Here is a 26407-nt window from a genome sequence, read left to right on the forward strand (position 1 = left end):
AGAGATCGGTTCCTCTGGAGAAAAAGGCTGCTTTGGGGGGTAAATACCATGAAATTATACCTGCTGAGGTCTCTCTCCTCCCAAAACTTTTCCCCATGCTCCACCCACAAATCTCCAGGAATTTCCTACCTTGGAGTTGGCAACCCTAATTGCACTCATCTCCTGATGACAAAGATCACTTTTCTGATGGAACATCTTGCCACATGATGAGTTGCCAGGCTCTAGGTAGGGCCTGGAGCTCGCCTGGAAATTACAGTTCTTGTTGCATTTTCCATTTCATTTATTTGATTTATAACCAGACTCCCCTGTACAACAGGATTCGGGGCAGAAGCAACATTTCCAATATAGACATTTAAATATCAGATCAAGTTCAAACAACTAACAATTCAGCAAAACTTACGGATGACATCTTATGTATACGGCTTTGTGTCCTTTCCCGGTGGGGAGAGAAGGGAGGAGGCGGTAGGCTAGTTGGACTCCACGGCTGTCCTCAACCGTACGCTCGGCAAAACATCTGTCTTAACTGCATTAAGTCCCACAGGGCCTGGATATAATTTGGGAAGTTCCACCAGGTAGATGCTAGGGCTGAAAAAGCCCTGTCTTTGGTTGAAGACAACCAGATATGTTTTGGGCCAGAGATCACCAGTGAGTTCTTATCTGCTGAGTGAAACGTTCTTGGGGGGATATACCAGCATGCCATTTGCGGTCTTCCGACCCCAAAGCGTTGGAGCCACAGTGAGAAAACAGGATGCTGGACTCGATATTCCTTGTCTGGACCAAACCAGCGGGGCTCTTGGATTGATAATGGTATGGTGAATGGGTCCCACCAGCACCTTCTTTCTTACATGTTCAGAGCCAGTTCACCTGGGCACTAATGAGGTGGTCATCTTCGCACTCTGCTCAGACCACCCGGCTGGCTGTTGTTGCCTGGACAGTTCCCCTCACTCTTGGCCCTTCCTAGCAAAAATAATGGAAGGACACAAACTGTTTTGGGACAAAAAAGTTTTGTCTCGCTCAGACCTGTTCTACAAAATGTTAAGCCAACAAATAAGCTTAACTAAATACAATCAAAAGACAGAGAGGGTGTGTTTTAGGTAGTGGTGCTTGCTTCTGCAGAAGGGAATTAAAAATAATGCACAAGTCTAATTCCCCCAAAGGAAAATATCAAGCAGCTGCTTGGAGCCAGTGTGGCGTACTGGTCAGTCAGACCAGAATTCTGGGAGACACATATTCCAATCCCCCGCTCTGCCCTGAAATGGAAGCTTCCTGGATAATCCAGGGCCAGTCACACCTGCTCAGCTAGAACTTCCTTAGTGGGTGGTTTGTGTGAGAATGTCAGAGAATACAAGAATCAGAACTCTGCCCCCTGGAAGTGGGCCTGGACTCCAAGGGCAACCCAGTTGTGGCACTTTCTGTTGCTCTTGAGCAAATATCTGTGATCCTGCAGAAGTCTGAAGATATATTTGTAGGAAAGTGTTTTTATGGAAAGTTAATTTTATTACAGGCAATATTGGTCCATACAATACACAATACTGACATACAAGTGGAATCTTTCAAAATCATCATTTAAACAGCAAAGACCAAGAAACAGAATTTTAACTACTTGATTTTCAAAAAAAGTTATACGTTTCTTTCTTCCAAGATCCATTTTCTCAGTAAGTTATATGGAAACATACAAAGAGAGAAAAATACCCCATTCAACATATATTGCCGTTAAATGGTTATTTTGCTTAAAATCTTTTAAGAAAATCCATTTTTTTTTATTAAGCAACCTACATAGACATAAATAGCAAACTTGTTTTTAAACAAATCCTCTCCGTTAAAACATCTGAAGAATTTCATCCATCATTACCTTTTGAGCCTCAGATGCTTGGTTTTTGTGTATAAACTTACCTTAAAAGGTTTTTTTTTTTAATCAGTTGAAGGGCCAATACGAGGCTCTTCCTAGCCCTGACGGCTCCACCCTCCTGTGACTTCCCACCTTTCTTCCAACCAACAGAAGGTGAATAAGCACATAAGACTTCGGACTTTGCTTTATTGTTAGTTCACCGTTCTGTTTCATGAGAGCACAGACAGACCCACCGACTTTCCCCCTACACAGCTACGACAGTTTGTTCTTCAGGAGGGACAATACAGGCCGAGAAAAGCAGAAAATCTGCAGCTTCTGTCTCATGCTTTTGATTACTGTCAAATTCTGATTTATGCTTCCATCGGGTAACGTGAATGCATACTTGTTATAGTGTTAGTTAGTTTAAATCTTTAAACAAAAAACTATATTTTCCAAAGTCATTATCATTCGGAGCAATCAAGTGGTCTTTTCTGGCTTTGTTGAGCTTCATTCGTAGGACCTGCCTCCGCTCTTCCCATTCCCGGAGCTCTGCAGGCCCGTGGGCAAATTTACAATTGTTTCCCTCCGCACAAGCGCCAGCCATAGATCTGTTTCTCAACAAAAGAACGAAGAACAAGCTGAGTCATACATCTCTTGTAAGTGTGTGATGCAACTGAGGATGTGGGTGTCGGGGTGGGATTGTGGGCCAGGACTCCATGTGGCTTTGGAATCCCCCCCACCCCAAGACTCACTGGGATACAGAACCTCAAATCACAGAAAGAGAGAGAGGGAAGGAGCTCCCAAGGATCACCCAGTCCAGCCCCACCCGCCTTGAAGGAAGAACCTAGAGTGTGGGTGAACAGACTAATAAAGCTGCACACCCGTTGTGCCAAGAACTGGATGCTGCACGTCTGCAGTTGCATCGCAGTCCAGGAGCACCTCAGTGGCCGAGGAGAGTTTCACGGTGCAACTCTTTGAGAGTCGAAGCTCCAGGGCCTTTCAAACGCTTACAACCTGAAACCCTTGTCAGTCTCTGAGGTGGTCCCCGACTACGTAAGAGAAGCCATGCTAGATCAAGCTAGCAGCCCATCCACAGTGGCCCAAACCCAGGGGCCATGAGGAAGCCCACCGGTGGGGCCAGAACTCCAGAAGCCCTCCCACTCTTCCTCGTCCCCCAAGCACCAAGCCCAGGGACACCCACCTATCACAAAGACTGAAATATCCTGTTGGGAAACGATGCTGCCAGCAGTTCTGGTCGTCCTCCGTATGGAATACTTTCTCCTTATGCTTTTCGGAGGAGATGTGCCCTTGCCACTGCTTCTCGCTGTTACAGTTCTTCCCACACATCCAGCAGTGGAAATCCACCTGGGGGTTTACAAAATACTGAGATCAACAGCTCCCGAAAAAGCAGCATGCCACACCCATCCCGCTCGTGCTGCCTCCCGAACTCAGCTCTTCCCTTAAAGGACGAACTGTGGCAGAGCGTGGATTGCCATGGCAAGAGTCCGCTTCAGAATGCGCGAAGCTGGCAAAGGGAAAAAACCCACAGTGGAGACTGGCAGACCGATCTCGCCCCGAAAACTGTCCTTGCCATTTCCCCAGGAACCATGGCAGCAGCCCAGGCTGGAACAGGGAAGGGATGAGAACCCAGGAGAACAGCTGGCTCTTTGTGACTTACCGTAACCTCGGCATAATCGGTCGGCATGTGAATTTGCTTCCCGTTTTCCTTGTTTGTTTGAGTAGCCGGGTCCTCCCCTTTTTCTGGTTTCTGGCTCTTTAGCCACATTTCATACAGCTGCTCCATATCTTGAACTAGGTGAGAGAAGGGGCGGAATAAGACGGTGGCAACTGAGTTGCAAACAAGTACACAATAATATTGCTAACAAACACGGTTAGCAGCTTCGACGACAATAGAACTCTGGCAAACAAATGCTTGCTTCAAAAGCAATTCTCCCCTTCAGAGCCAGATCCCAGAACCACTGGGTTTTGTGAGGGCTCCTAAATTTATCCAAAGCCATGCCTGCAGGAGCAAGGAACGGAGGATGCGTGGCCGAGAATGGAAAACACCAGGGTCCCACAGCCAATACTCCCTTCTAAGCTGCGGAGTCTTGTGAGCAAAAATTCTACTTCGTGAGCTCCTGGCAATAAAGTTCTGAGCTCCTGCATCAATTAGTTTGCTCTGGGGCAGTCCTTCCTGAGCGAAGACAAAAAGGCGTGAGCTGACGGCTAAAAAACTGAGCTCACACTCACTCAGCTGAGAGGGAACGCTGCCCACAGCCCTGTAGCTTTCACAAGGAATTATGCCCCGCCCTTCTCTGAATCAGAGACCCAGAGCGGCTTACAATCTCCTATATCTTCTTTCCCCATAACAGACACCCTGTGAGGTGGGTGGGGCTGAAAGGGCTCTCACAGAAGGTGCCCTTTCAAGGACAACTCCTGCAAGAGCTATGGCTGACCCAAGGCCATTCCAGCAGGTGCAAGTGGAGGAGTGGGGAATCAAACCCGGTTCTCTCAGATAAGAGAGCTATGGCTGACCCAAGGCCATTCCAGCAGCTGCAAGTGGAGGAGTGGGGAATCAAACCCGGTTCTCCCAGATAAGAGAGCTATGGCTGACCCAAGGCCATTCCAGCAGGTGCAAGTGGAGGAGTGGGGAATCCAACCCGGTTCTCCCAGATAAGAGAGCTCTGGCTGACCCAAGGCCATTCCAGCAGGTGCAAGTGGAGGAGTGGGGAATCAAACCCGGTTCTCTCAGATAAGAGAGCTATGGCTGACCCAAGGCCATTCCAGCAGCTGCAAGTGGAGGAGTGGGCAATCAAACCCGGTTCTCCCAGATAAGAGAGCTATGGCTGACCCAAGGCCATTCCAGCAGGTGCAAGCGGAGGAGTGGGGAATCAGACCTGGTTCTCCCAGATAAGAGTCCGCACACTTAACCACTACACCAACACTGGCTCTACTTCCTCGCCATGCACAGAGCCATCCCACCCCACAAGCTTGCAAGGAGCTTGAAAGCACCTTAGAAAGTGCTTTACTTACTACCATTTTCCTTCATATAGGTCCACATCTCCCTCTCTTCGGGACTGTGAGCAAAGGAGCAGTTCCCGACGTACTGACATTTCTTGCCCGATGCAATATGATTGCACAGCTAAGAAAGACCAAAGATAAAAAGGCGACAGAGTCAGACAAACTGCATTCCTGAGAAGCGGGAGGAGGAACCTGAAGATGTGGCCTCCCCGCCATCAGCATGAGACTCATGGGATAAGAGCACCAGGCACTGCGAGATGCAATGGACCGTTTCAACCACTGGAAGGGGTTCTCCAGGGTCATCTAGTCCAACCCCCTGCACAATGCAGGAAACTCACAAACACCTCCCCCTAAATTCACAGGATCTCCATCGCAGTCCCCTAAGCCGTTTCGAGGGCTTTATGGTGAAAAGAAGGAATACGTAAGTCCTTCCAACCTGGATTCCAGAAACTGTTGTTTAAAAAGCTTCCCCTTTTCCAATCCATATGGGGTAAAGAACAAACCTCGGTTCATATGCTTCGTGCCCCTAAGAAGCCACATCACCCCTCCCCACCCAAAGCAAAACATCTCCCCCACCCCAACATACAAGAAGTCCTGATTTCAGAGTCACACTCACATCAAACTGCAAAGGCACTTGCTTCTTTGTGGGAAGGGGGCGAATCGTCATCCACTTCTTCCGCTCGTTCGACATCACCAGCACCACCCGACGATCTTTGGTCCACCTGGAGGAGTTGGGGCCAAAAACACACATTGCCCAAGATGCACGGCATGGTCAGATCAGAAGGAATCTCATCTCAAAACAAACTCAAAGCTGCTCCTATAACCGACATTCTGGGGGGAGGGGGGGGCCCAACCTAGTGGCACCGAGCAGCCGACCCTCAGGGACTCATATCTTGCGACTCTCGCTCACGAGGCTTCTCTTCCAGTCATCCAGCTGTACCATCGTTTCAGAGGACCACACAGCCCCTCTTTCAATCACCTGGGTTCAGCACTGGAGGATTCTCATCTTGCCAAGAGACGGCACAACTGCCACAATCCCCAGCCCAGGGTTCCCCAACATTTTTTGAGCCTTTGGAATTTCGACACAGTGTGGCAGGCAGTCACAAAAAGGCTGCACGGAAAATGGCTGCTTCAGGAGGCGGAGCCAGCCACAAAATGGCTGCCTTCAGACACACGGTGAAGATCCTTGTGTTGTGATGGCAGCTGCTGCTGAAGCAACATCAATCAGATCTCCAGGAACCAAAAAAACGTTGTTGGGCAAAGGCTCCACCTGACTCCACCCGCTTTCTAGAAACCCTTGGTGGGCACCAGTGTGGGGATTTAGTTTAAGTGCAGACAAGAAGCAGTAATGTAGGTTTAAGAGAGAGAGAGTAAAGTACGTGGAAGGAATGTTTTGCAGACAAACTTGATTTATGATACCAGAGAAAACATGCTAGTTTGAGATGATTTGCGCAGGTGTAATTTGTGGTCACGTTGACCTGATACGGTGGATAATTGACTGGAGCGAGTGGAATGTTATGATGTAATGACTTAAATAAAAGCGGCCATCACTGTTGCGCAGCGGAGTTTTTGGAATTATGAGAAGCTGCTAGCTACTGTTTCTGCGCAACTTGATGCACTTTAGAAATTGATCCAGGCGCCTCCCTGTGTGTCTCTGTGTGTGTGTGTTTTCACTGTCGTGTAAATCTTACTTTTCTCACCGGTGCGTGGGCAGGACCCCACAACACACCAGAAAAGTCAGCAGGTGACATGGTGCTCATGGGCACCCTCCTGGAGATCTCAGCCCTTACCAGACAGGAAGTTCCTCCCCCCCCCCCACACACACACAGGGCACACTCCCTAACCTCACACCCTAATGCCCTCTGAAAGAGCCATGGCTGAGCTATCCATGTGTACAGGAGCCATCTTGAGAGACAGACTGGCATTACTTACTGATGCCTGGCTTTTGCGCTACAGTATTTCTTGTTCTTGTCCGGCTCACTAACTTGCCCGTTTCTCCAGCACTGGGCGCAGACAAACTTCATTTTCAAATTAAGGGAGCCATGCTTCGCTTGGTTGCTGATAATCTTGGAAGACAGAAAAGAAAAGATTTTAGCCCTGCACGTCACAAATATCTAAGAGAAGAGACCCAACTTTCCTAGAAGTGTGCAAAGCAATTTCAGGTGACTGCGTTTAGCTTAACAAGGTAAATAAAAAGGTCAAGGTAGTCCCCTGTGCAAGCACCAGTCGTTTTTGACTCTGGGGTGACGTCGCATCACAACGTTTTCACGGCAGACTTTTTTTTACAGGGTGGTTTACCACTGCCTCCCCCAGTCAGCTACACTTTCCCCCCAGCAAGCTGGGGACTCCTTTTACCAAACAGGATAAATACTTTTCAACAAATTTACTACGTGCAGTCAGAAGCACTGGACCTCTTCTGCATCTGAAGGCATTTAGTGGCTGACAAAAATTCCATCCTGCAATCTGAAAGGAAAACCAACCTGTGCACCCCCCCCTCACTGTTGGTCTCACACATGGCAGTGTCTCATGCCACATGGCCACTAAGAGCCATTTCAGACATCACTAAAAGACACAGTGTGAACACTGCTGTTTCAAGTTCAGATGCCTTACTGATTATCCAATTGGCAAAGAATAAAGTCAAATATCATTCTAACCAGGGTGGCACTTCCTCCAAGCTGTGACACAAGAAGCCATGTGATTAGGGTCAGAATTCCATGCTGCCAAACGCTGCACTCCCCATTTTCCCTTTCCTTCTCAACCCACCTCTGCACAGCAGAGGCCAGAGATCCTGATATTGCAGTGCAGGATCCTAAGACGGCCCCACAGTGTCAATAAAAGTTTATTATTATTATTATTATTATTATTATTATTATTATTATTATATTATCCTAACATTGGTTATCCCCCTCCTCAGTCCATGGAAGTGAATGGGCTGAGAAGGGTGTAATTTTGCACTGTTGTCCCCCTTTTTAGCCTGCAATGCTTGTGGCCTCTACCCTCCTACTAGAGCAGGGGGGCTTAATGTAAAGAGCCACATGAAATAAATGTCAGATGTTTGAGAAACATAAGACATGAAGGTCAGGTGTTTGAGGGGAGGGAGGAAAATATATGGTGGGGAGAGGTGGAAAGAAAGCAACTTTAAACACATTCTCCAAGCCGCTGATTGGCTTGGCTTGGGGCAGTGATTTAAGAGAGAGAACTGCCTTCTCCAAGCCAGCCGATGGGGCAGTGGAGGCTTCAAGTGCCACACAATATGAATGAAAGAGCCACATGTGGCTGCCGAGTTTGGCCACTCTGTGCTAGAGAATGAGCTGGTGTGGACTCCAGCAACGCCAATATATTTTTGTTCCACTCTAGCTTCAGAAGCTGGAAAGAGGTTCCACAGTAGAACTGTGATGCTTGACGGGCAACAGGAGCAAAATGACCAGCAGCTCAGAGCCTTGGATATTCTTGGAAGCATCAACGCTTCCCTTTTTAAAAAGGGCTCCAGAGCTCAAGGAGCTTTTTTCTGCTTCCTTTATACCCCTCTCCCCGGCACACCTTTTCACCCAAATAGGCACCCAAAGTGGTTCACGCTGTTCTCGCCTCCCTTTTATCCTCACAACCACCCTGTAAGGTAAGCTAGGCTGAGAGGTTGTACACGACTGGCCCCAGGTCACCCAGCGGACTGTCAGATCCTTGTCTGGTGCTCTGTAACCCCACCATTTGCACTTTGGGTCAATGTTTGTTCCACTTCATAGAGCAACTTCCACTCACAGAGTGGACATACTTCCAAGAACACGGTGGGCTAAGTAAAAAATACCTGGGCACCAAGGGTGCTAGACTCCATATTCTGCCAATATTTTTTTGATTCTTGCACAATAGCCTCATGAGAAATACCTGCGGTGAGGGAGATACAAAACAAAGCTATAATATTTCTAACCCTTGCATAAGTACTACCATGCTCCTCCAATATTTTCATTTCTTGAAATAACGTCCAAAATTTGTGATTTTAGCATTTAAACACACCTTACAATGAACTTGTTAAACGATGCAGAATATCCTTGCACAAATGGAGGTCGGATGTTTGAGAGCCCCAAGGGAGGGAGGGAAGGAAGAAAGATTGGGGGAGGGAAAAGTGGAAAGAAAGCAACTTAAAATGCCCTCTCCAAGTCACTGGCTGGCTACAATAAGTTGCTTCACTACAAGAAGTTCAGATATCGAATAGAGGTTGATCGCGTAAAAAAGCAAAGGAAAAGACAAATTCCAGTAATGGCTGCGTCTCATATTAGAGTCTTTCAAGTGAATCTGAAAATCTGAAAACAACCCAGCATCAGGAGTTCTGAGAGTCTGTCTCCTCCGATGCAGCCTGTGTGCTGGAAACATCGTGGATCACAAGGATGTGACAAGGACAAATGTCTAAAAAGCAAGGCCAGTAAGAATACAGGACAAGATTCAGCTCTCTCTGAAGTGGCATAATTCAAGAAGATTAAAGGATTATTTTAGCTGATGCTGGGTTCCAAGCCAAAAGCCCTCTCCTCAATTCCAGAGATGTCAGGACATATGATCACAACAAAAATGCACTCTGCAAATGCCCAGAGGCACTTTTTAAAGGACTGTTTCTGCGCTAGACCCACCTGTCTCATTCTGCATTATCCACACTTTGAGCTCAACGAGGCTGTGAGCGTAGAAACATTCATCGTCCCGGGAACAGCCGTACCGAACTTCGTGCCTGCAAAGGTCTAGTTGACACAGACTGTGAAAAGGTCGTATCTTGGAGTACTTGACGGTCGTTTCTCGCAAGATGTGGACAAGGCACCTGGGGGAGGGGGAGTCAAGAAAAGGCCAAGCCTGAGTAAAGGGAAGGCTTCGACATGCAGCTTCAAAATCTGCACTTTGTTGAGGTTTTCAGGCTAGCTGGACAACTCCGCAGTATCTACAATTGTACAAGCTGAGCGGGTTGAAACTGAATCCAGCAAAGACAGAGGTCCTTTGCCTAGGCCGCGGCGCCCCGGAAGGGGGGGATTTCCCTCCCAGCATTTGACGGGACCCCACTGGTACCAGTGCGGAAAGTCAGGAGCTTGGGAATGCTACTGGAGTCCTCCTTGACAATGGAGGCCCAGATAGCGGCCACTGCCAAATCTGCCTTTTTTCATCTTAGACGGGCGAGGCAGTTGGCCCCCTTCTTGGAGCGAGGCGACCTGGCAACAGTGATCCATGCGACGGTCACCTCGAGATTGGACTACTGTAATGCCCTCTACATGGGACTGCCCCTGTACCGAACGCGGAAACTGCAGCTAGTGCAGAACGCAGCAGCCAGGCTACTAGTGGGACTACCTCGGTGCGAACACGTGTGGCCTAGGCTGCGAGAACTGCACTGGCTGCCAATTGTATACCGGGTTCGCTACAAGGTGCTGGTTATCACCTATAAAGCCCTATATGGCCGACGACCTGCCTACCTTAGGGACCGCCTCTCTCCATATGTTCCCCAGACAGCACTGCGTTCCAGTTCACAAAATCTTTTGGAAATCCGTGGGCCTAAGGAGGCCAAACTTAAAACGACCAGGGAGCTGGCCTTCTCTATAAAAGCCCCCCAATGGTGGAATCAGCTACCGGAGGAGGTGCGGGCCCTGCGGGACTTCAATCAGTTCCGCAGGGCCTGCAAAACTGCCCTCTTCCAAGAAGCCTTTAAGATGTAACCAGAATACATATTATGCTGCCGGATAAATAGCACCACTGTATTGTTTTAACTTTTTATAATAATTTATATTTGTACTTGTACTGTTATTGATTTTATCTGTTATTATGATATCATGATTCCGTATCATGTCCTGTAAGCCGCCCTGAGCCTGCCTCGGCGGGGAGGGCGGGGTATAAATAAACATTTACTTACTTACTTACAAACACAACCCAAAGGTTATGGTGACAAATGACTAATATTTGTATGGAAATACCATACAGTACGAGAAAAGAGTTCCTTAATGAGAACACCAAGAAGTGTCAATTTCTTGTATCCAGAACAGATTTGGTGCCAATTCCAGAAGATGCATTCAATATTTCACATGTAGGAAGAAGTTGGAACTCCCTGGACACACCTGTTTCAAGCCGTTGTCAACGAGCGAGATGCCACAATACACCATTTTGCAATGCTCCTACAAAATTCATAGGGACTCAAAGTCTCCACAAGACGCTCTCTCAATAATGGCTCACGCTCCCAAACGGCTCAAAGTCGGCGACCTGTCCAGGGAATTCCAACTTCTTCCTACATGTGAAATACTGAATGCCTTTGCATCTACTCGAATTGGCACCAAGTCCGTTCTGGATACAAGAAATTGACACTTTTTGGTGTTCTCATTAAGGGACTCATTTCTCGTATTGTACTGTATGGTATTTCTATACAAATATTAGTTATTTGTCACTATAACCTTTGGGTTGTGTTTGTATCTCTGGAGCGACTTCTCTCATTTGTATCCACAATTGTGCTTTGTCACTTTAAAAACACTGATGACTGCAAGTCAAACTATTAAGATAAACCAAAATTGTTAGAAATGGCCTTAGAAGCTGCATATTGACAAGCAGAAAAGTGAGGTGGAACTATCCTGATTACTCAGGAAGCTAAAGTACTTACTCCCCTTTTACTGAGGTAAACCTCTTATTAGATGGCATGAGATAATAAAGGAACTCTTCTATAAGGTCTAATTTCTCACTCTTCTAATGGACAGCTATGCTCAGTGGCAGGGCAATCTTTGTTTTGAGCAGGAATGCAGTCCCACCTGGCTGGGTTTCGGAGGGTGGGGGTGGCCTAATATGCAAATGAGCTCCTGCCGGGCTTCTACAAAAAAATCCCTGCAGAATTCACCCAAGGAAGTAAATTTTTTTCTGAAGGGGGGGGGGGTGGCATCTGTAAGTCACACAGCATTTCAGAAAGGAATTTCCATCAAAATAACTGAACTCAGCACCTACACTGAACGTTAACATGTGGTGGAATGGCCTGACAGATGGGGATGTCACAAGGCACGCTTAGCACGCTCATCTGAGCTTCTAGCTTCTGCTCTTTAAATGGCATGACACCACAGAAGAGCTGTAAGCACTCCCTCCTTATGCCTGAGGGACACTCACACTGCTACTAGAGCTAGAACACTCTACCACTAAATAGTTAATAGAGGACGGTGGGAGACAGGAGGGCCTGGCGTGACTTGGTCCATGGAGTCGCAAAGAGAAGAAGAAGAAGAAGATATTGGATTTATATCCCGCCCTCCACTCCGAAGAGTCTCAGAGCGGCTCACAATCTCCTTTATCTTCCTCCCCCACAACAGACACCCTGTGAGGTAGATGAAGATATTGGATTTATATCCTGCCCTCCACTCCGAAGAGTCTCAGAGCGGCTCACAATCTCCTTTCCCTTCCTCCCCCACAACAAACACCCTGTGAGGTAGATGAAGATATTGGATTTATATCCCGCCCTCCACTCCGAAGAGTCTCAGAGCGGCTCACAATCTCCTTTCCCTTCCTCCCCCACAACAGACACCCTGTGAGGTAGATGAAGATATTGGATTTATATCCTGCCCTCCACTCCAAAGAATCTCAGAGTGGCTCACAATCTCCTTTCCCTTCCTCCCACACAACAGACACCCTGTGAGGTAGATGAAGATATTGGATTTATATCCTGCCCTCCACTCCGAAGAGTCTCAGAGCGGCTCACAATCTACTTTTCCTTCCTCCCCCACAACAGACACCCTGTGAGGTAGATGAAGATATTGGATTTATATCCCGCCCTCCACTCCGAAGAGTCTCAGAGCGGCTCACAATCTCCTTTTCCTTCCTCCCCCACAACAGACACCCTGTGAGGTAGATGAAGATATTGGATTTATATCCTGCCCTCCACTCCGAAGAGTCTCAGAGCAGCTCACAATCTCCTTTCCCTTCCTCCCCCACAACAGACACCCTGTGATGTGGGTGGGGCTGGAGAGGGCTCTCCCAGCAGCTGCCCTTTCAAGGACAACCTCTGCCAGAGCTATGGCTGACCCAAGGCCATGCCAGCAGGTGCAAGTGGAGGAGTGGGGAATCCAACCCGGTTCTCCCAGATAAGAGTCCGCACACTTAACCACTACACCAATCTGGCAAAGAATCGGACTCGACTGCGACGGAACAACAACAAATATGTACCAAGACTACAACTAGAAGACAAATATCTACAGCTGCTGCTACTTTTAAAATCTAAGGGGATGCAGCAAGTTTCAGACATACTTGTTGTCTTCGAAGTCGTGCATAACAGGATGTGAGCAAGAAGCAGAGTTATCTTTATTCCTTTTGCTGATTATTCTGGGTTTATGTTCAAAACATTTCTGAAATGCAGAACGGAAAACGTTTTAGAACAGGAAAAACTCGTAGGCCACATTTTGAAGACATTCTGACACAGCCCGGTGGGCACAGGCACAAAATGGCTGCCACAAAATGGCTACCGCAGGAGTTGCAGCCAATGCTGGTGGTGCTTTTGGAACAGCTGCTGCTGAAGCAACATCTTTAAAAAATATCAGCCTTCGAACAGGAAGAAAGCTGCGCTCCGCATCTGATACAGAAAGCAACCCTGACAATTCCTGATAACTGCAGGAAGAGCCTCTCTGTGGACTGGTCAGTGTTTGCCGCTTCATCTAAGGAGCTGCTCCCAAGAGACACAAAGAGCGCTGATTAAACCGCTTTTAACATTTATGCAGCAAGAGGAGGTTATGAAATAATATTTTAAGCAAGCACCTCGCACAGAAACATGAATAGTCCGTGATGCTCTTGGAGGAGGCGGGACACAGTCAGGCTGATCTTCCCGCTGCCCCCGAAGAGGGCTTCGCGACTGAAGGCCCCTTTGCGCTCCAGAGTCCACACGTCAATCTCCTCTTGGCAATAGGCAAAGGTGCAGTGGCCAGGATACCGACACTCCTCGTCAGCAGCAACATCTAGGCACAATAAGGCAGATCTGAGATGGGGGTGAAGGCCACCCGCAGGCTGCAGGGCACAGCTCTCAGGGAGGGTGCGCTAAAACATTTCCTGGAACCAGGCCTGCCCTGGATAGCCCAGCTGCAAACCCCATGATCTCGTCCGATCTTGGCTGCTAACTCTGGCAAGCCCTTGGATGGGAGACCTCCTTGGAATACCAGAGCTGGAAGGGCAGGGGCAGCTTTATTCAGTCACCTCTCTGACTATCCCCCAGGGCCCCTGTAGGCATCAGCCACCAGAGGTCACCATGACTTCCAGACGCACACATGCATGCACACACTCACACACACACACAAACAAGAAAAAAAGACATTCCCCTTAGAGCCTTTGTGTCATCTGCATTTGCCTGATAAGACAAAAATATGTGACCGGAGGCTAAAAAACTGTGAGCTAGCTCTCACTAACTCAGCCTAGAGGGAACACCGCACTCTCCTGGAGCAAGTGACAAGCACCCCCTTCCCCCGCAAAAAAGCAGGGCTCCTTACCTTTACAGATATAGTAGGGCCCCACGTACTGCGTCTTTGTAGGCCTCGGTCTTATTTTTTTCCATGATTTGTCTTCAGAGTTCTTTATTCTGCCGATAAGAATGTCCTTCTTGCATTTGTGCTCTAGATTGGCGTGGTAGGTATAATCCAGTAATTTAGGGCCTGAAAGAAAATTGGGGCAAGAGAACTGCCGCTTTATCCTCCTTGGCCTGCAACCGACTGCATTCTGAAGAATGACGAACGACCGCTTTGCATCCAAATTCATTTTAAGAAGACTGATGCAGCCGACAGAATCTGTTGCCGCCATTGTCTTTCCAAATCCTTTATATTTTACGAAGAAGAAGAAAAACTTCCAAGGTGAAGTTCTTTCTCCTAAGAGCCTACAGTGCATACTTTGGCACCCACCGGCTCTTGGGAAACCCAGATTTACCCCCTCATTTCACCTTGTCTTTGAAAACCTTCTGCCCTGCAGCATTCCCAAACCAAATTTCCTAGTTCTCCTCAACACATTGCGGCAGCCGCTCTGCGGGGTCTCAAGCAAAGAAGGATCTTTCCCATCCCCTCCTGCCTGGTACTTTTAACTGGAGATTCTGCCGGGGATTGAACCTGGGACCTTCTGCACGCCAAGCAGAGGCTCTGCCACTGAGCCACAGCCCATACTGAAAGCATATGCCTTTTCTATCATATGAACACGTGAAGCTGCCTTCTAATGAATCAGACCCCGCTGGGTTCATCAAAGTCAGTCTTGTCTACTCAGCCTGGCAGTGGCTCTCCCAGGGTCTCAGGCAAGAGATCTTTCACATCCCCGACTCCCTAACTCTTTAACTGGAGGTGCCGGGGATTGAACCTGGGACCTCTGCATGCCAAGCAGAGGCTCCACCGCTGACCCATGCCCTCCTTCCCCACATGTGAAGTTGCCTGATACTGAATCAAAACCCTGATCCATCAAAGCCAGTTTTATCTACTCAGACCGGCAGCAGCTCCCCAGAGTCTCAGGCAGAGAAGGGTCTCTTGCATCACCTCCTGCCTGGTCCTGTTAAATAGGAGGTACCAGGGATGGAAACTGGGCCCTTTTGCCTGCCAAGCAGAGGCTCTGCCACAGAGCCACAGTCCTTGCAAATAATCAAGCTTCAGTGGAGAAAGCAACATTCTACAACACATCCAGTGCTGCGTGGTTTTGTCTGCTTGCCCCCCTCCTTCAAGGACACTCTGAAAAGCCCCCGAAGCACTTAAGAGGAAGGGGAGAAAGGCAGAAGAGGCAGCTTATGGGGCCTTACCCGTTTTGACGAAGCACAGCTGGCAGGCCTGCCGGAGCTCGTGGGTGCCTTCCAGGGGGTTCCTGGCCACCAGGGAGGGGGCCGCTGGGGGGGGCACGTTAGCAGGGCTGCTGCTGAAGACACTCGAGTAGTCATTCCGAGCCGGACCTGAAATCCCAACGTAGTTCTCAGACCCAAACAAACTAGTTGGCCCATTCATCTGTTGGGAACAAAGAAAGTTGTCATATTTACACCTGTGATTGTTGTCATTCTGATTTGTAAGCTGACGTACAGAAAGTGTTAATACAAAAGCAACCTTTTTAAAAAAACAAAACCCTTTCAATCTCATGTTTCATGGATTTCTGCCTCTAAGAAGACATTTCTGTTAGAATTTTGAACAAGGACAACGAAAGAATCAGAAGAAGACTGCAGATTTATACCCCACCCATCTCTCTGAATCAGAGACTCAGAGCAGCTTACAATCTCCTATACCTTCTCCCCCCACAACTGACACCCTGTGAGGTGAGTGGGGCTGAGAGGGCTCTCACAGCAGCTGCCTCTTCAAGGACAACTCCTGCAAGAGCTATGGCTGCAAATGGTGAAGTGGGGAATCAAACCCGGTTCTCCCAGGTAAGAGTCTACACACTTAACCACTTCCCCAAACTGGCTCTCTATTAGTTGATAAGTTTGCACAAGTACTTACAAGTAAAAGAGGAGAATTACTGTTTAACGCTGATGTGCCATCTCTAGCAGTAGAACTGGGTAAATCTGAAGAGTTACAAGATTTAAAAAAAAAACTGTTTTATGTTTACATACATTTTACAGTCAGGTAAACCGAAAAGAGCACAGTCTTAGTTCAGGGGAGCACCTCGTACTGAACCCCTTGCCCATCGCCAAGTGCCTGGCGCAGCAACCCTCAAATATGCCGCCAGAGGGGCAGAAGAGGAACATGAAAAAACCAAACTGCCATGTTGGATTCACCCACTCCTCTGTAACGTCTGGGGCAGGAAAAGCCCTGTGAGACAAGACTCTAAAGTTCTCTGGCATTGGCAGACAACAGTTCTAGTCTGAGAGCCATCCTTACCAAACAGTGGCCCGACTTACAAGACTGTACCTTTCTTCACTTTAAGAATGTGACATTGAATTAAACTCTAGCCTAGTGAACTCCACCCCACGCATGCTCCTTCATAGAGGAAAAGGGCTTCTATTCAGATCTCCTGCCTTATTGCTAGGTTTTAAAGCAGCTAGGACTGGCATCTTACCTCTTTTAGAATCACTGATTGAAAAGGTACTTAAAGAAGAACAAAAGTTGTCCAGGGAGGAAACCAAGGGCTGGGAATACATTTCGGAAAAGGCAGCAGCGGGAACAAACCCAGCTCCGACCGGCAAAGTCCCAAGCAGAGGGGCAGAGAAAGGGATGCTGGGGGCGATGGTGGCCACGGGAAGGGCTCCTCTCACCACAGGGCTGGACTAGAAGACGAAGGAAACCATGGACACTTAGTACAGAAAGAGGACCTCAAAACCATCAGGGAACGGCAATCTATTGGGATTGGAGCTTTCCTAGACTTTGCCTCAGCTGCTGGGAGCTGGCATCTGCCATGGGCGTAGTGCTAACTTTAAAACGGGATTTTTATTTTAGAAATCCAGCATCTAGAACCCCTCGCAAAACTGCAGTGGCCAAGCATTCATCCGTGTGCCTTGCCAGGGCTCTGTGGGGCCTGCAGAATCCCTACAACTCGCTCCTAAGTGCTGCCAAGGAAGTTGGGGCCCAAGACAAACAACTGAGCTACAACAGTAGAAAAGGGTAAGATCCAATAGCACCGTTTGTGGCAGGGGATGAGCTCTCAAGAGCTTTCTTTTCTCCTGTTAGAGACAGAAGGAGATAAGAAGATACTGGATTTATATCCCGCCCTCCACTCCGAATCTCAGCGTCTCAGAGCAGCTCACAATCTCCTTTCCCTTCCTCCCCCACAACAGACACCCTATGAGGTGGGTGGGGCTGAGAGGGCTCTCACAGCAGCTGCCCTTTCAAGGACAACCTCTGCCAGAGCTATGGCTGACCCAAGGCCTTTCAAGGACAACCTCTGCCAGAGCTATGGCTGACCCAAGGCCTTTCAAGGACAACCTCTGCCAGAGCTATGGCTGACCCAAGGCCTTTCAAGGACAACCTTTGCCAGAGCTATGGCTGACCCAAGGCCTTTCAAGGACAACCTCTGCCAGAGCTATGGCAGACCTCTGCCAGACCCAAGGCCTTTCAAGGACAACCTCTGCCAGAGCTATGGCTGACCCAAGGAGCGGGGAATCAAACCCGGTTCTCCCAGATACGAGTCTGCACACTTAACCGCTACACCAAACTGGCTCTCAGAGTGAATTGTGTGTGCGTGCGCATGTGTGCATGCCTAGAAGTCATGGCTGACTTCTGGTGAACCCTAGTGGGGTTTGGAGGCAAGGACGTCCAGAGAGGTGGTTTGCTGCCTGCCTCTGCCTCCTGACCCTGGTATTCCTTGGAGGATTCCCATCCAAGTCCTTGCCAGGGTCGGCCCTGCTTAGCTGCCGATACCCGAAGAGACTTGGCTACCCAGTCAGGGCTGCCGTGGTTACCTGTCTTGATCTACTGAACTACAAAATGCTTCCTCCTCACTCGGAGAACCAATTCCGGAGGCGAAATTATAGCAGACACAAGGGGCCCACAAGACAGCATTCTGAGAAGATGCCCAATGCATGGGAATTTTTCCCCTCTGTTTTGCTAGCGCTTTCGTCAACTTCACCCCAAGGAAAACAGCAGACAGCTCACCATGACGCTTTCACCGGGGTCAGAGACCGAGTCCAGCAACTCGTCCAGTTCGTCTCCGATAATAATATCTCCGTCCCCACAGTCTAAGCAGCTTTCTGGCATAGTAAAAACGGTGCCTCCATTGGTCAGGGAGGCCCGAGGCAGAGAGCCTTTCTCCACTGGAAGCCCCGCCACAGACGCAACTGGTAACGGCGCCAGGTTGCTGGACACTTCAGGAGTAAAACTGGAAGAGGAGGAGGAGGAGGAAAGAGGCTTTTCCTTCCAACTGGAAAAATCTGAAACACATTTTGGTTTGCAAAGACAGCTCCTCAGAACAGGGATTCTTTTAAGCGGGAGGTAAAGACAACAGTGACACAAACTGCCAAATTCTCCTTGAACCGCAATGGGACGGAGAGGAGACACCAACGTGACTAAGGCCCAATCCTGCCCTATAATGAATGCTCTTAAGAACCCTCCACACCCCCACTCTGCTCCCAAGAATAGCAGGCCATGTCAAAATATCTTTTAGAAGAAGACGACGACTGCAGATTTATACCCCGCCCTTCTCTCTAAATCAGAGACTCAGAGTGGCTTACAATCTCCTATATCTTCTCCCTTCGCAACAGACACCCTGTGAGGTGGGTGGGGCTGAGAGGGCTCTCACAGCAGCTGCCCTTTCAAGGACAACCTCTGCCAGAGCTATGGCTAATCCAAGGCCATTCCAGCAGATGCGAGTGGAGGAGTGGCGAATCCAACCCGGTTCTCCCAGATAAGAGAGCTCTGGCTGACCCAAGGCCATTCCAGCAGCTGCAAGTGGAGGAGGGGGGAATCAAACCGGGTTCTCCCAGATAAGAGAGCTATGGCTGACCCAAGGCCATTCCAGCAGCTGCAAGTGGAGGAGTGGGGAATCAAACCCGGTTCTCCCAGATAAGAGAGCTATGGCTGACCCAAGGCCATTCCAGCAGCTGCAAGGGGAGGAGTGGGGAATCAAACCCGGCTCTCCCAGATAGGAGTCTGCACACTTCACCACTACACCAGACTGACTCTCTTTTTTTCTTTTATGCGAAGAATCAAATGTCTACAGAAAGTAAAGTTGCAGAATTCCTCTTAAAGCCACTAGGGAGATGCCGCTCCTGCAGGGACTAAGGCCCTTTGCCCGTGCACTCTGGGGCAAACGTGGTCTTCTGTGTTCCAGCCCAATTCACCACCCCACAAGTTAGACCAGGGGACCTGGCACTAGGACAGAAGGAAGCAAACACAGCAAGGGGAAGATTCCGTCACTGCAGGGGCACAAGCTACACAAGTCCGTAGAAAGGCCGGGGGGGGGGAAGCGAAGGGGAAAGAGGGGAGCCTTTCTGAGCTGACCTGTATAAAAACAAATCTGGTGATGAAGCACAGAATTGCTCTTTATGTACAACTTTCCAGATTAAGGTGGTATATAGTCCAAGAAGCCTCACCTGATTCAATATCTTCTATAGAGGAATTTGAACTCTGCAAGCAAACAAAATATCCGTTATGAAGTTTGGCCTCGGGCAGACATTTCTGTGTTTTTTGACAGCTTGCTCTTTACACCAGTACTCAAGGCAGATGCCACAATGTAAGGCCATGCCATCGAATAGGGTGAGAAACTCAAGGAACGGCACAACGGGATTAGGACCGCAAAATTTTAGAACAATGCTAAGGAGGAATCAGGCTGAGTCCTCAACTTCAGCCTATTTCAGAAATTTAAGCCATGCACAACAAACATTGTGAGACCCAAAACACTACTGTGAGAACAAAACAACATGGTTTTCGAAATCCTAAAACACCCACGGTCATTTATGTGCTTTATCGTAACACTACTTTGCACAAGTTCAAAAAACCACTCCTTAAATGGGCATTCCACCAGCGTGCACAGGAAATGCACCGTGCATTCTTGTCTGTACGAGTACTACTTCCTTCAAACAGCAAGCTCCATCAAGTACAATCTGTTTTATTTCCGAATGCTCCTTTACAAACCCAGCTCGTGATTCTGCTGCCTAGAGCTGGTGACACTCACAAGACAATTCAGAAACTGAAGGACCATTAGATTTAGAAACGTAGAGGAGGGGCTGTGCTCAGCGGAAGCATCTTTGCTTGGCATGCAGAAGGTCCCAGGTTCAATCCACAGCATCCCCAGTTAGGTGATGTGAAAGACCTCTGCCTGAGACTCTGGAAAGCAGCTGCCAGTCTGAGTAGGCAAGACTGACTTTGATGGAGTGGTGGTGTGATTCAATAGAAGGCAGCTTCACGTGTGTTCATGGGACTCCAATGTCTGCTGTCAGGATTCTCGCTCCCGCTCTCCTAAGAGAGTGCCCAAAAGTGCCATTCACAGAAAGACAGGAACGATTCTTACCTTATTTGACACTATTCCAGAGGCAGGGTTGGCGGGAAGCTGCAATCAAGCAGATGGTTGTGAGCAGCTAATGCACAACAGCAAAGTTGCAAAACCAACATTGTAAGGGTGGGGGTGGGGAGACTGACCGACCCTGGGAACTTACTTTTGCTCGAACGTAGGCTTTTCTTATTTTTAATCCTAGCTTCTGAGCAAGCTCTTGAGTTAATTTTATTACACTTTCATCCTGTTTTAAAGAAAAAGACACAAAATGTGACAGACGATCCCAGCAACTTTTATAAAGCAAGATTTCCTTTCCTTTCATCCAATAAAAGCTCTCCAATGCACAGGTCTTCAGCAGAGAATAGGTTGGTGAGAATCTCACAGCAGAAGAGAACAGAATCCCTCCCTTATTGCTAGCACCTTCCCTGCAGGAAGGCTGGAGATCTCTGGGCACACAGTCGGAGTGAAAGAATTTAAGGCCTCGTCCCCAATGCTCCAGCAGGCCCCCCCCCCCCCGCAGGATGAACACAAAGATGCTGAGAGAGAATGTTCCAAAGAGGAGTGTCAAGCATGCGGCCCCCAGAGAGCTCCTATCAGACCCCTGAGCAACTGGCTGCTATCTGCTTCCTTCTCCCTCTCTCTTGCTTCCTTCTGCATCACAGCTTGCTTTGCAAGGCTTGCTCAATTGTTCAGGAGCTACAAAGCAAAACCTCTATTTTCTCCATTGGCTGAGGTTCCACCCTTGGGGAGGAAGGGGGGAGGGGCAGAGCTTGCTTTGCCAGGCTCTCTCAATCACACCACAGAGTTACTGAGCCAAGCCTCTCTTCCTTCTATTGGCTGAGGCTCCTCTTCCTCCTGGCCCCCTGGGGAAGGAAGGAAAGAGCCAGAGCTTCCTTTGCCCAGTTCCCTGGATCTCATTGGAGAAACACAAAGAAAGCAGCTTTAAGACCAACAAGTGCTAACGTTTTAAGCATGTTTAAAGTTTTTCTTAAAATATATTTAATCGTGTTTGTCTGTGTCCTTTATAAAGTTTATTTCTCTGCTACCAAATCTGCCCGGCCCGACCAGACAAGGTCCCATTGAAGTCCAATCCGGCCCTCCTAACAAATGAGTCCTGCACCCCTTCCCAATGCAGGGCTGTATAACCAATAACCCACTGGAAGATTTGCTTACTTGTGGTACGGCCAGGGAACACTTTGCCACAGCGTCGTAAGCCTCCTTGTACCGCCCCAGCTCCTTCAAGGCTCTGGCTTTCCGGTAGAGCGCTCTGAAATTGTTCCCGTTCAACTTTAAAACGATCCCGCAGTCTTCAAGGACTTTATCGTGCAGGCCCTTGTACCAGGGAAGGAGAAAAGAAAAGCAGGGCTTAAAACACTGGGCGACTAAGGTTGAAGGATGTAGGGCGACAGGCCGGGCTCACTGCACTGCAGGATCCAGCTTCTGAATCGGGTATGTGACCCTCTCTCAGCAAGGGGGCCATGGGAGCTTCATGACCTTCTGAATCCCAGGCACCATCCAGCCAAAGAACACTGTGAATCCCAGTCCAGGCTCAGCAGTGAGAGAGGAAGAATTCCTTCCTGCCTCCCTTTCCCATCCCTTCTCTCCCCTGCCTTGAACTGAAAACACCTTCCGCAGCTTCCCTTTAGCTGCTACCCCCTCAGCCGTTGCCTGCAACCCCTCCCTCCCATGTTGTCACACCCCCTCAGCGCTCGCCTGGCCCCTGATTTCTCTAGTGCCTGTCTCCCCCTGCGTCCACAAGGGCTGCGAGGAGGGGTCTCCTCCAGTTTGCTGTGGTGATTAAGTGCGTGGACTCTTATCTGGCAGAACCAGGTTTGATTCCCCACTCCTCCACTTGCAGCTGCTGGAATGGCCTTGGGTCAGCCATAGCTCTCTTATCTGGGAGAACCGGGTTTGATTCCCCACTCCTCCACTTGCAGCTGCTGGAATGGCCTTGGGTCAGCCATAGCTCTCTTATCTGGGAGAACCGGGTTTGATTCCCCACTCCTCCACTTGCAGCTGCTGGAATTGCCTTGGGTCAGCCATAGCTCTCTTATCTGGGAAAACCGGGTTTGATTCCCCACTCCTCCACTTCCAGCTGCTGGAATGGCCTTGGGTCAGCCAGAGCTCTCTTATCTGGGAGAACCGGGTTGGATTCCCCACTCCTCCACTTGCACCTGCTGGAATGGCCTTGGGTCAGCTATAGCTCTCTTATCTGGGAGAACCGGGTTGGATTCCCCACTCCTCCACTTGCACCTGCTGGAATGGCCTTGGGTCAGCTATAGCTCTCTTATCTGGGAGAACCGGGTTTGAGTCCCCACTCCTCCACTTGCACCTGCTGGAATGGCCTTGGGTCAGCCAGAGCTCTCTTATCTGGGAGAACCGGGTTGGATTCCCCACTCCTCCACTTGCACCTGCTGGAATGGCCTTGGGTCAGCCAGAGCTCTCTTATCTGGGAGAACCGGGTTTGAGTCCCCACTCCTCCACTTGCACCTGCTGGAATGGCCTTGGGTCAGCCAGAGCTCCCTTATCTGGGAGAACCGGGTTGGATTCCCCACTCCTCCACTTGCACCTGCTGGAATGGCCTTGGGTCAGCCATAACTCTGGCAGAGGTTGTCCTTGAAAGGGCAGCTGCTGTGAGATCCCTCTCTGCCCCACTCACCTCACAGGGTGTCTGTTGTGGGGGGAGAAGATATAGGAGATTGTAAGCCGCTGAGTCTCTGATTCAGAGAGAAGGGTGGGGTATAAATCTGCAATTTTTCTTCTTCTCCTCCTCCTCCTCCTGCACCCAGCTTTGAGGACACCTGCAAAGCTGGAACCTGTCCCAGGATCCCTTTGCTACTGTCCAGTTGGATCCCCTGTGCTCGGAGAGCTGCAGGGGGAAGGCCCTCCTGGAGAGCTGCAGACACCCCCCCCCACCAGCGTGTTGCAGGGGGAGCCCCCCCCCACTTGTGCCAAAGCAGATCTGCAAACAGCAACAATACAAACACTGCTTACCTTTTTAGAATAACACGCAATACGATTCACGTGCATCCTCTCTACTATGTCTTCAGAAACGTGGATGCCTTCACTATTGGCATAGTCCGCTATGTTTAAAGCTTCGGAGTAGTGGTTCAGTGACCCGTCCCAATCGCCTTCTCGGTATGTATCATTCCCTTCATTAAACAGGTTTTTAACAAGCTCTCGTAGGAATACCTGAAACAAGAAGAAGCCCTTACAAGCCAACTCCTGCCTTTGAACTCTATCAGCGATCTTTTTCCTAGGAACGACTGCTGGTCTCTTTCAAAGCAGCAACAGAAAGCGCTAGCTGTTCTCTGGCCCTTCCTGATACAATCCTAGAAACTACTGCCAACAGGCCAGTGACAAAGAAATAAAAGGGGACCGGCAGTACTCCGGTGCCTTCCCTCGTCCACAGCTTCTCTCATAGGTCAAAGCCTCCACACCAGAGGAGCACCAGCTGCGTTTCTGCATCTCCACAACACACACTTTGCCATCCTGCCACCCTAATCTGAATCATTTGTTGCATTTTTAAATAGCAGTCTCCCAAAGCAACTTACAGCAGCCAAGAGACACGGGCCATACCCTTCTGCTTACACAGTTGGGAAGAAGGGGAGAGGAAGGAGGATCAGTCTGACTAGGCCAGAAATGAGTGAGTGCGGATACCCCACTGAGGCTATAGCTAAAGCACACCTTTATTGGCATAACCACCAGGGCTCCCTTTCCTGCGGAGGGAAGGGCTACTGTTGCACAGGAGCCTTTCCTCCCAGAGCCAAGTGAGAGAGGTCGGATGGCCTTCCCCTCCCTTCCGCAGTTCCAGGACATTCCCCTTGCTATATTAAACATGAAGCACCCACCTTCCACTGTGCTGGGGCCGTGATTCCCACAGCTGAGTGCAGCCTGCCGCCCTGCCTAGACAGGACTCTCCGACTGCTTCGGTGAAACAGCTAGCGACGGGAAGGAATGTGACAAAGCCAAACGGCCTACAAAGAAGGGTCATATTTCCACCCACAACAGAGAAGGGAGAAAAGATACCTCATATTGTTCTTGTGTCCCGGGGAAGGGTAATGTAGACCTACGAGAAACCAGACAGGGTATTTTAAATGAACGCAGGCCTTGCCCAAACGGAATATATCCAAGAGAACTGGAAGGACACATCAACGGCGAGGGGGGCAGGGAGGCATGAAAAGTTCTTTTTTCTTGCTTGTGGTTACTACGCTCCCAATTAAGTGTCGCCCCCCCCCAGGGGGGTTTTCAGAGCAAAAAAAGGTGCAAAGGTGGCCTGCCCTTGCCTGCCTCTGCAGAGCAACCCTGGATTTCCCCGGTGGTCTCCCATCCAGGGACTCCCCAGGGCCGACCCTGCCTAGCTTCCAGGATCTGATGAGATCGGGCTACCTTTGGCCTCCTGGTCAGCGCAGACAAAGAGAGGTGGCTGGCCACTCCTTGCCCATGCATAGCAACCCTGGACGTCCTTGGTGGCCTCCCATCCAAACGCTAACCACGGCTGATCCTGTTTAGCTTCTGAGCTGACGAGAATGGGCTAGCCTTGGCCATCCATGACGGGTGGAAACAAACAGAGGTGGTCGGCCGTTGCCTGCCTCTGCGCAGTAGCAACCGTGGGTTTCTTTTGAGGTCTGCCATCCAAGTACTAACCATGGTTGACCCTGCTTGTCTTCCATGCTCCTAGAGCTTCAGGCAGGGCTGGGGGGGGGGGGTGGTCTTGACGCTGCCACATTCTCAAACACCACTCTCCCCGCATCTCCACACATCCCCAAGGCAGAGTTGGGAGCTCAGCGTTGTGTGTGTATGACTGACAGGAGCTCTTAACAGGTGGAGAAGAATCCCAGTTCAACATCTGAAGCCTTTAAAACTGAGCTGCAGTCCCTCCCCAGTGCCATAAGCTGGGAGGTCACTGGCACAAAGAGTGAACCGCTGCCTGTCTTAAAGCACGGAAGCTATGCAGTGCCAAGTCAGTCTCACAGAGCGTTCTGGGCTGCAGAGAGCATGGTCTGAACTGGACCTTCTCCAGAAGCAGAGCTCAGTCCCTGGGGAGGAAAGCTATTCTGCATGATTCGCAGGCACCGGGGAGCTACCTGCCTGCTCGGGCAGCTGGGTTTCCTTACACCCACCTCCTGCTTTGCCATTCACAGAAGCCCATTTCTTCAGCACAAAAGGAAGATGAAAGCCCACTGCCTGCCCACCTTCTGGGCACTGCTGCCCCTTCAGTAATGCTGTTGCTCTGTGCATCTCTCTATACTGGAAGGCCAAGCTGGCTAATCATTATATTGAACACACACAAGGCCCCCATGTTTCCTCACTCAAGGCAAGTTGTGGCTTAAACCAACACAAACACAAATGTTAAGAATCCCACCGCCTATGCCAAAAGATGTCCAGGAACGAGGAAGCTCTTACTGTATAAACTGCAGTCCCTTTTTGATCTCTTGCTGTCTGATGCTCCTATCCACGGAAACATTGGACATGTTATCATGAACATCCACTTCTTCAGTATGCAGCTTCTGAAACAAACGAGAGAGCAGTTGGCGGGTTGGTCCTTTACAAAAAGAAGCAAGATGCTTAGCCGTGGAAAGGGAACGAGTGGTACATCTTTCTCACTGGAGGCAAAAGTACAAAATGTCGCTTCTTTTCTTAATTTCAGCTTTCTGATAGGGAGCCGCGTTGGCCTGAAGCGACAGAACAAAACTGTGAGTCAGTGGCACCTTTAAGACC

The 26407-nt window shown here is 49.4% G+C and overlaps 1 protein-coding gene across 1 annotated transcript; it reads right to left on the minus strand.

Annotated features, from left to right (window-relative positions):
• Positions 1-1476: 1476 nt before the first annotated feature.
• ZC3H7A (zinc finger CCCH-type containing 7A) lies at positions 1477-26200 on the minus strand. Its single transcript, XM_060260509.1, has 22 exons — positions 26093-26200; positions 24716-24755; positions 23681-23878; positions 21860-22018; positions 20850-20930; positions 20705-20743; positions 19788-19821; positions 18352-18626; positions 16820-17027; positions 16261-16325; positions 15579-15777; positions 14302-14463; positions 13580-13776; positions 13076-13173; positions 9466-9647; positions 8652-8728; positions 6782-6915; positions 5466-5571; positions 4862-4970; positions 3507-3640; positions 3030-3193; positions 1477-2436 (listed from the first exon to the last, which is right to left on the minus strand). The coding sequence occupies exons 1-22, from the start codon at positions 26158-26160 to the stop codon at positions 2247-2249; spliced, it is 2919 nt and encodes a 972-aa protein (XP_060116492.1). The 5' UTR covers positions 26161-26200; the 3' UTR covers positions 1477-2246.
• Between the last annotated feature and the right edge of the window lie 207 nt (positions 26201-26407).

Source organism: Heteronotia binoei, chromosome 20 (assembly GCF_032191835.1).
Source record: "Heteronotia binoei isolate CCM8104 ecotype False Entrance Well chromosome 20, APGP_CSIRO_Hbin_v1, whole genome shotgun sequence".
In the NCBI taxonomy this organism is placed as follows: domain Eukaryota; kingdom Metazoa; phylum Chordata; class Lepidosauria; order Squamata; family Gekkonidae; genus Heteronotia; species Heteronotia binoei.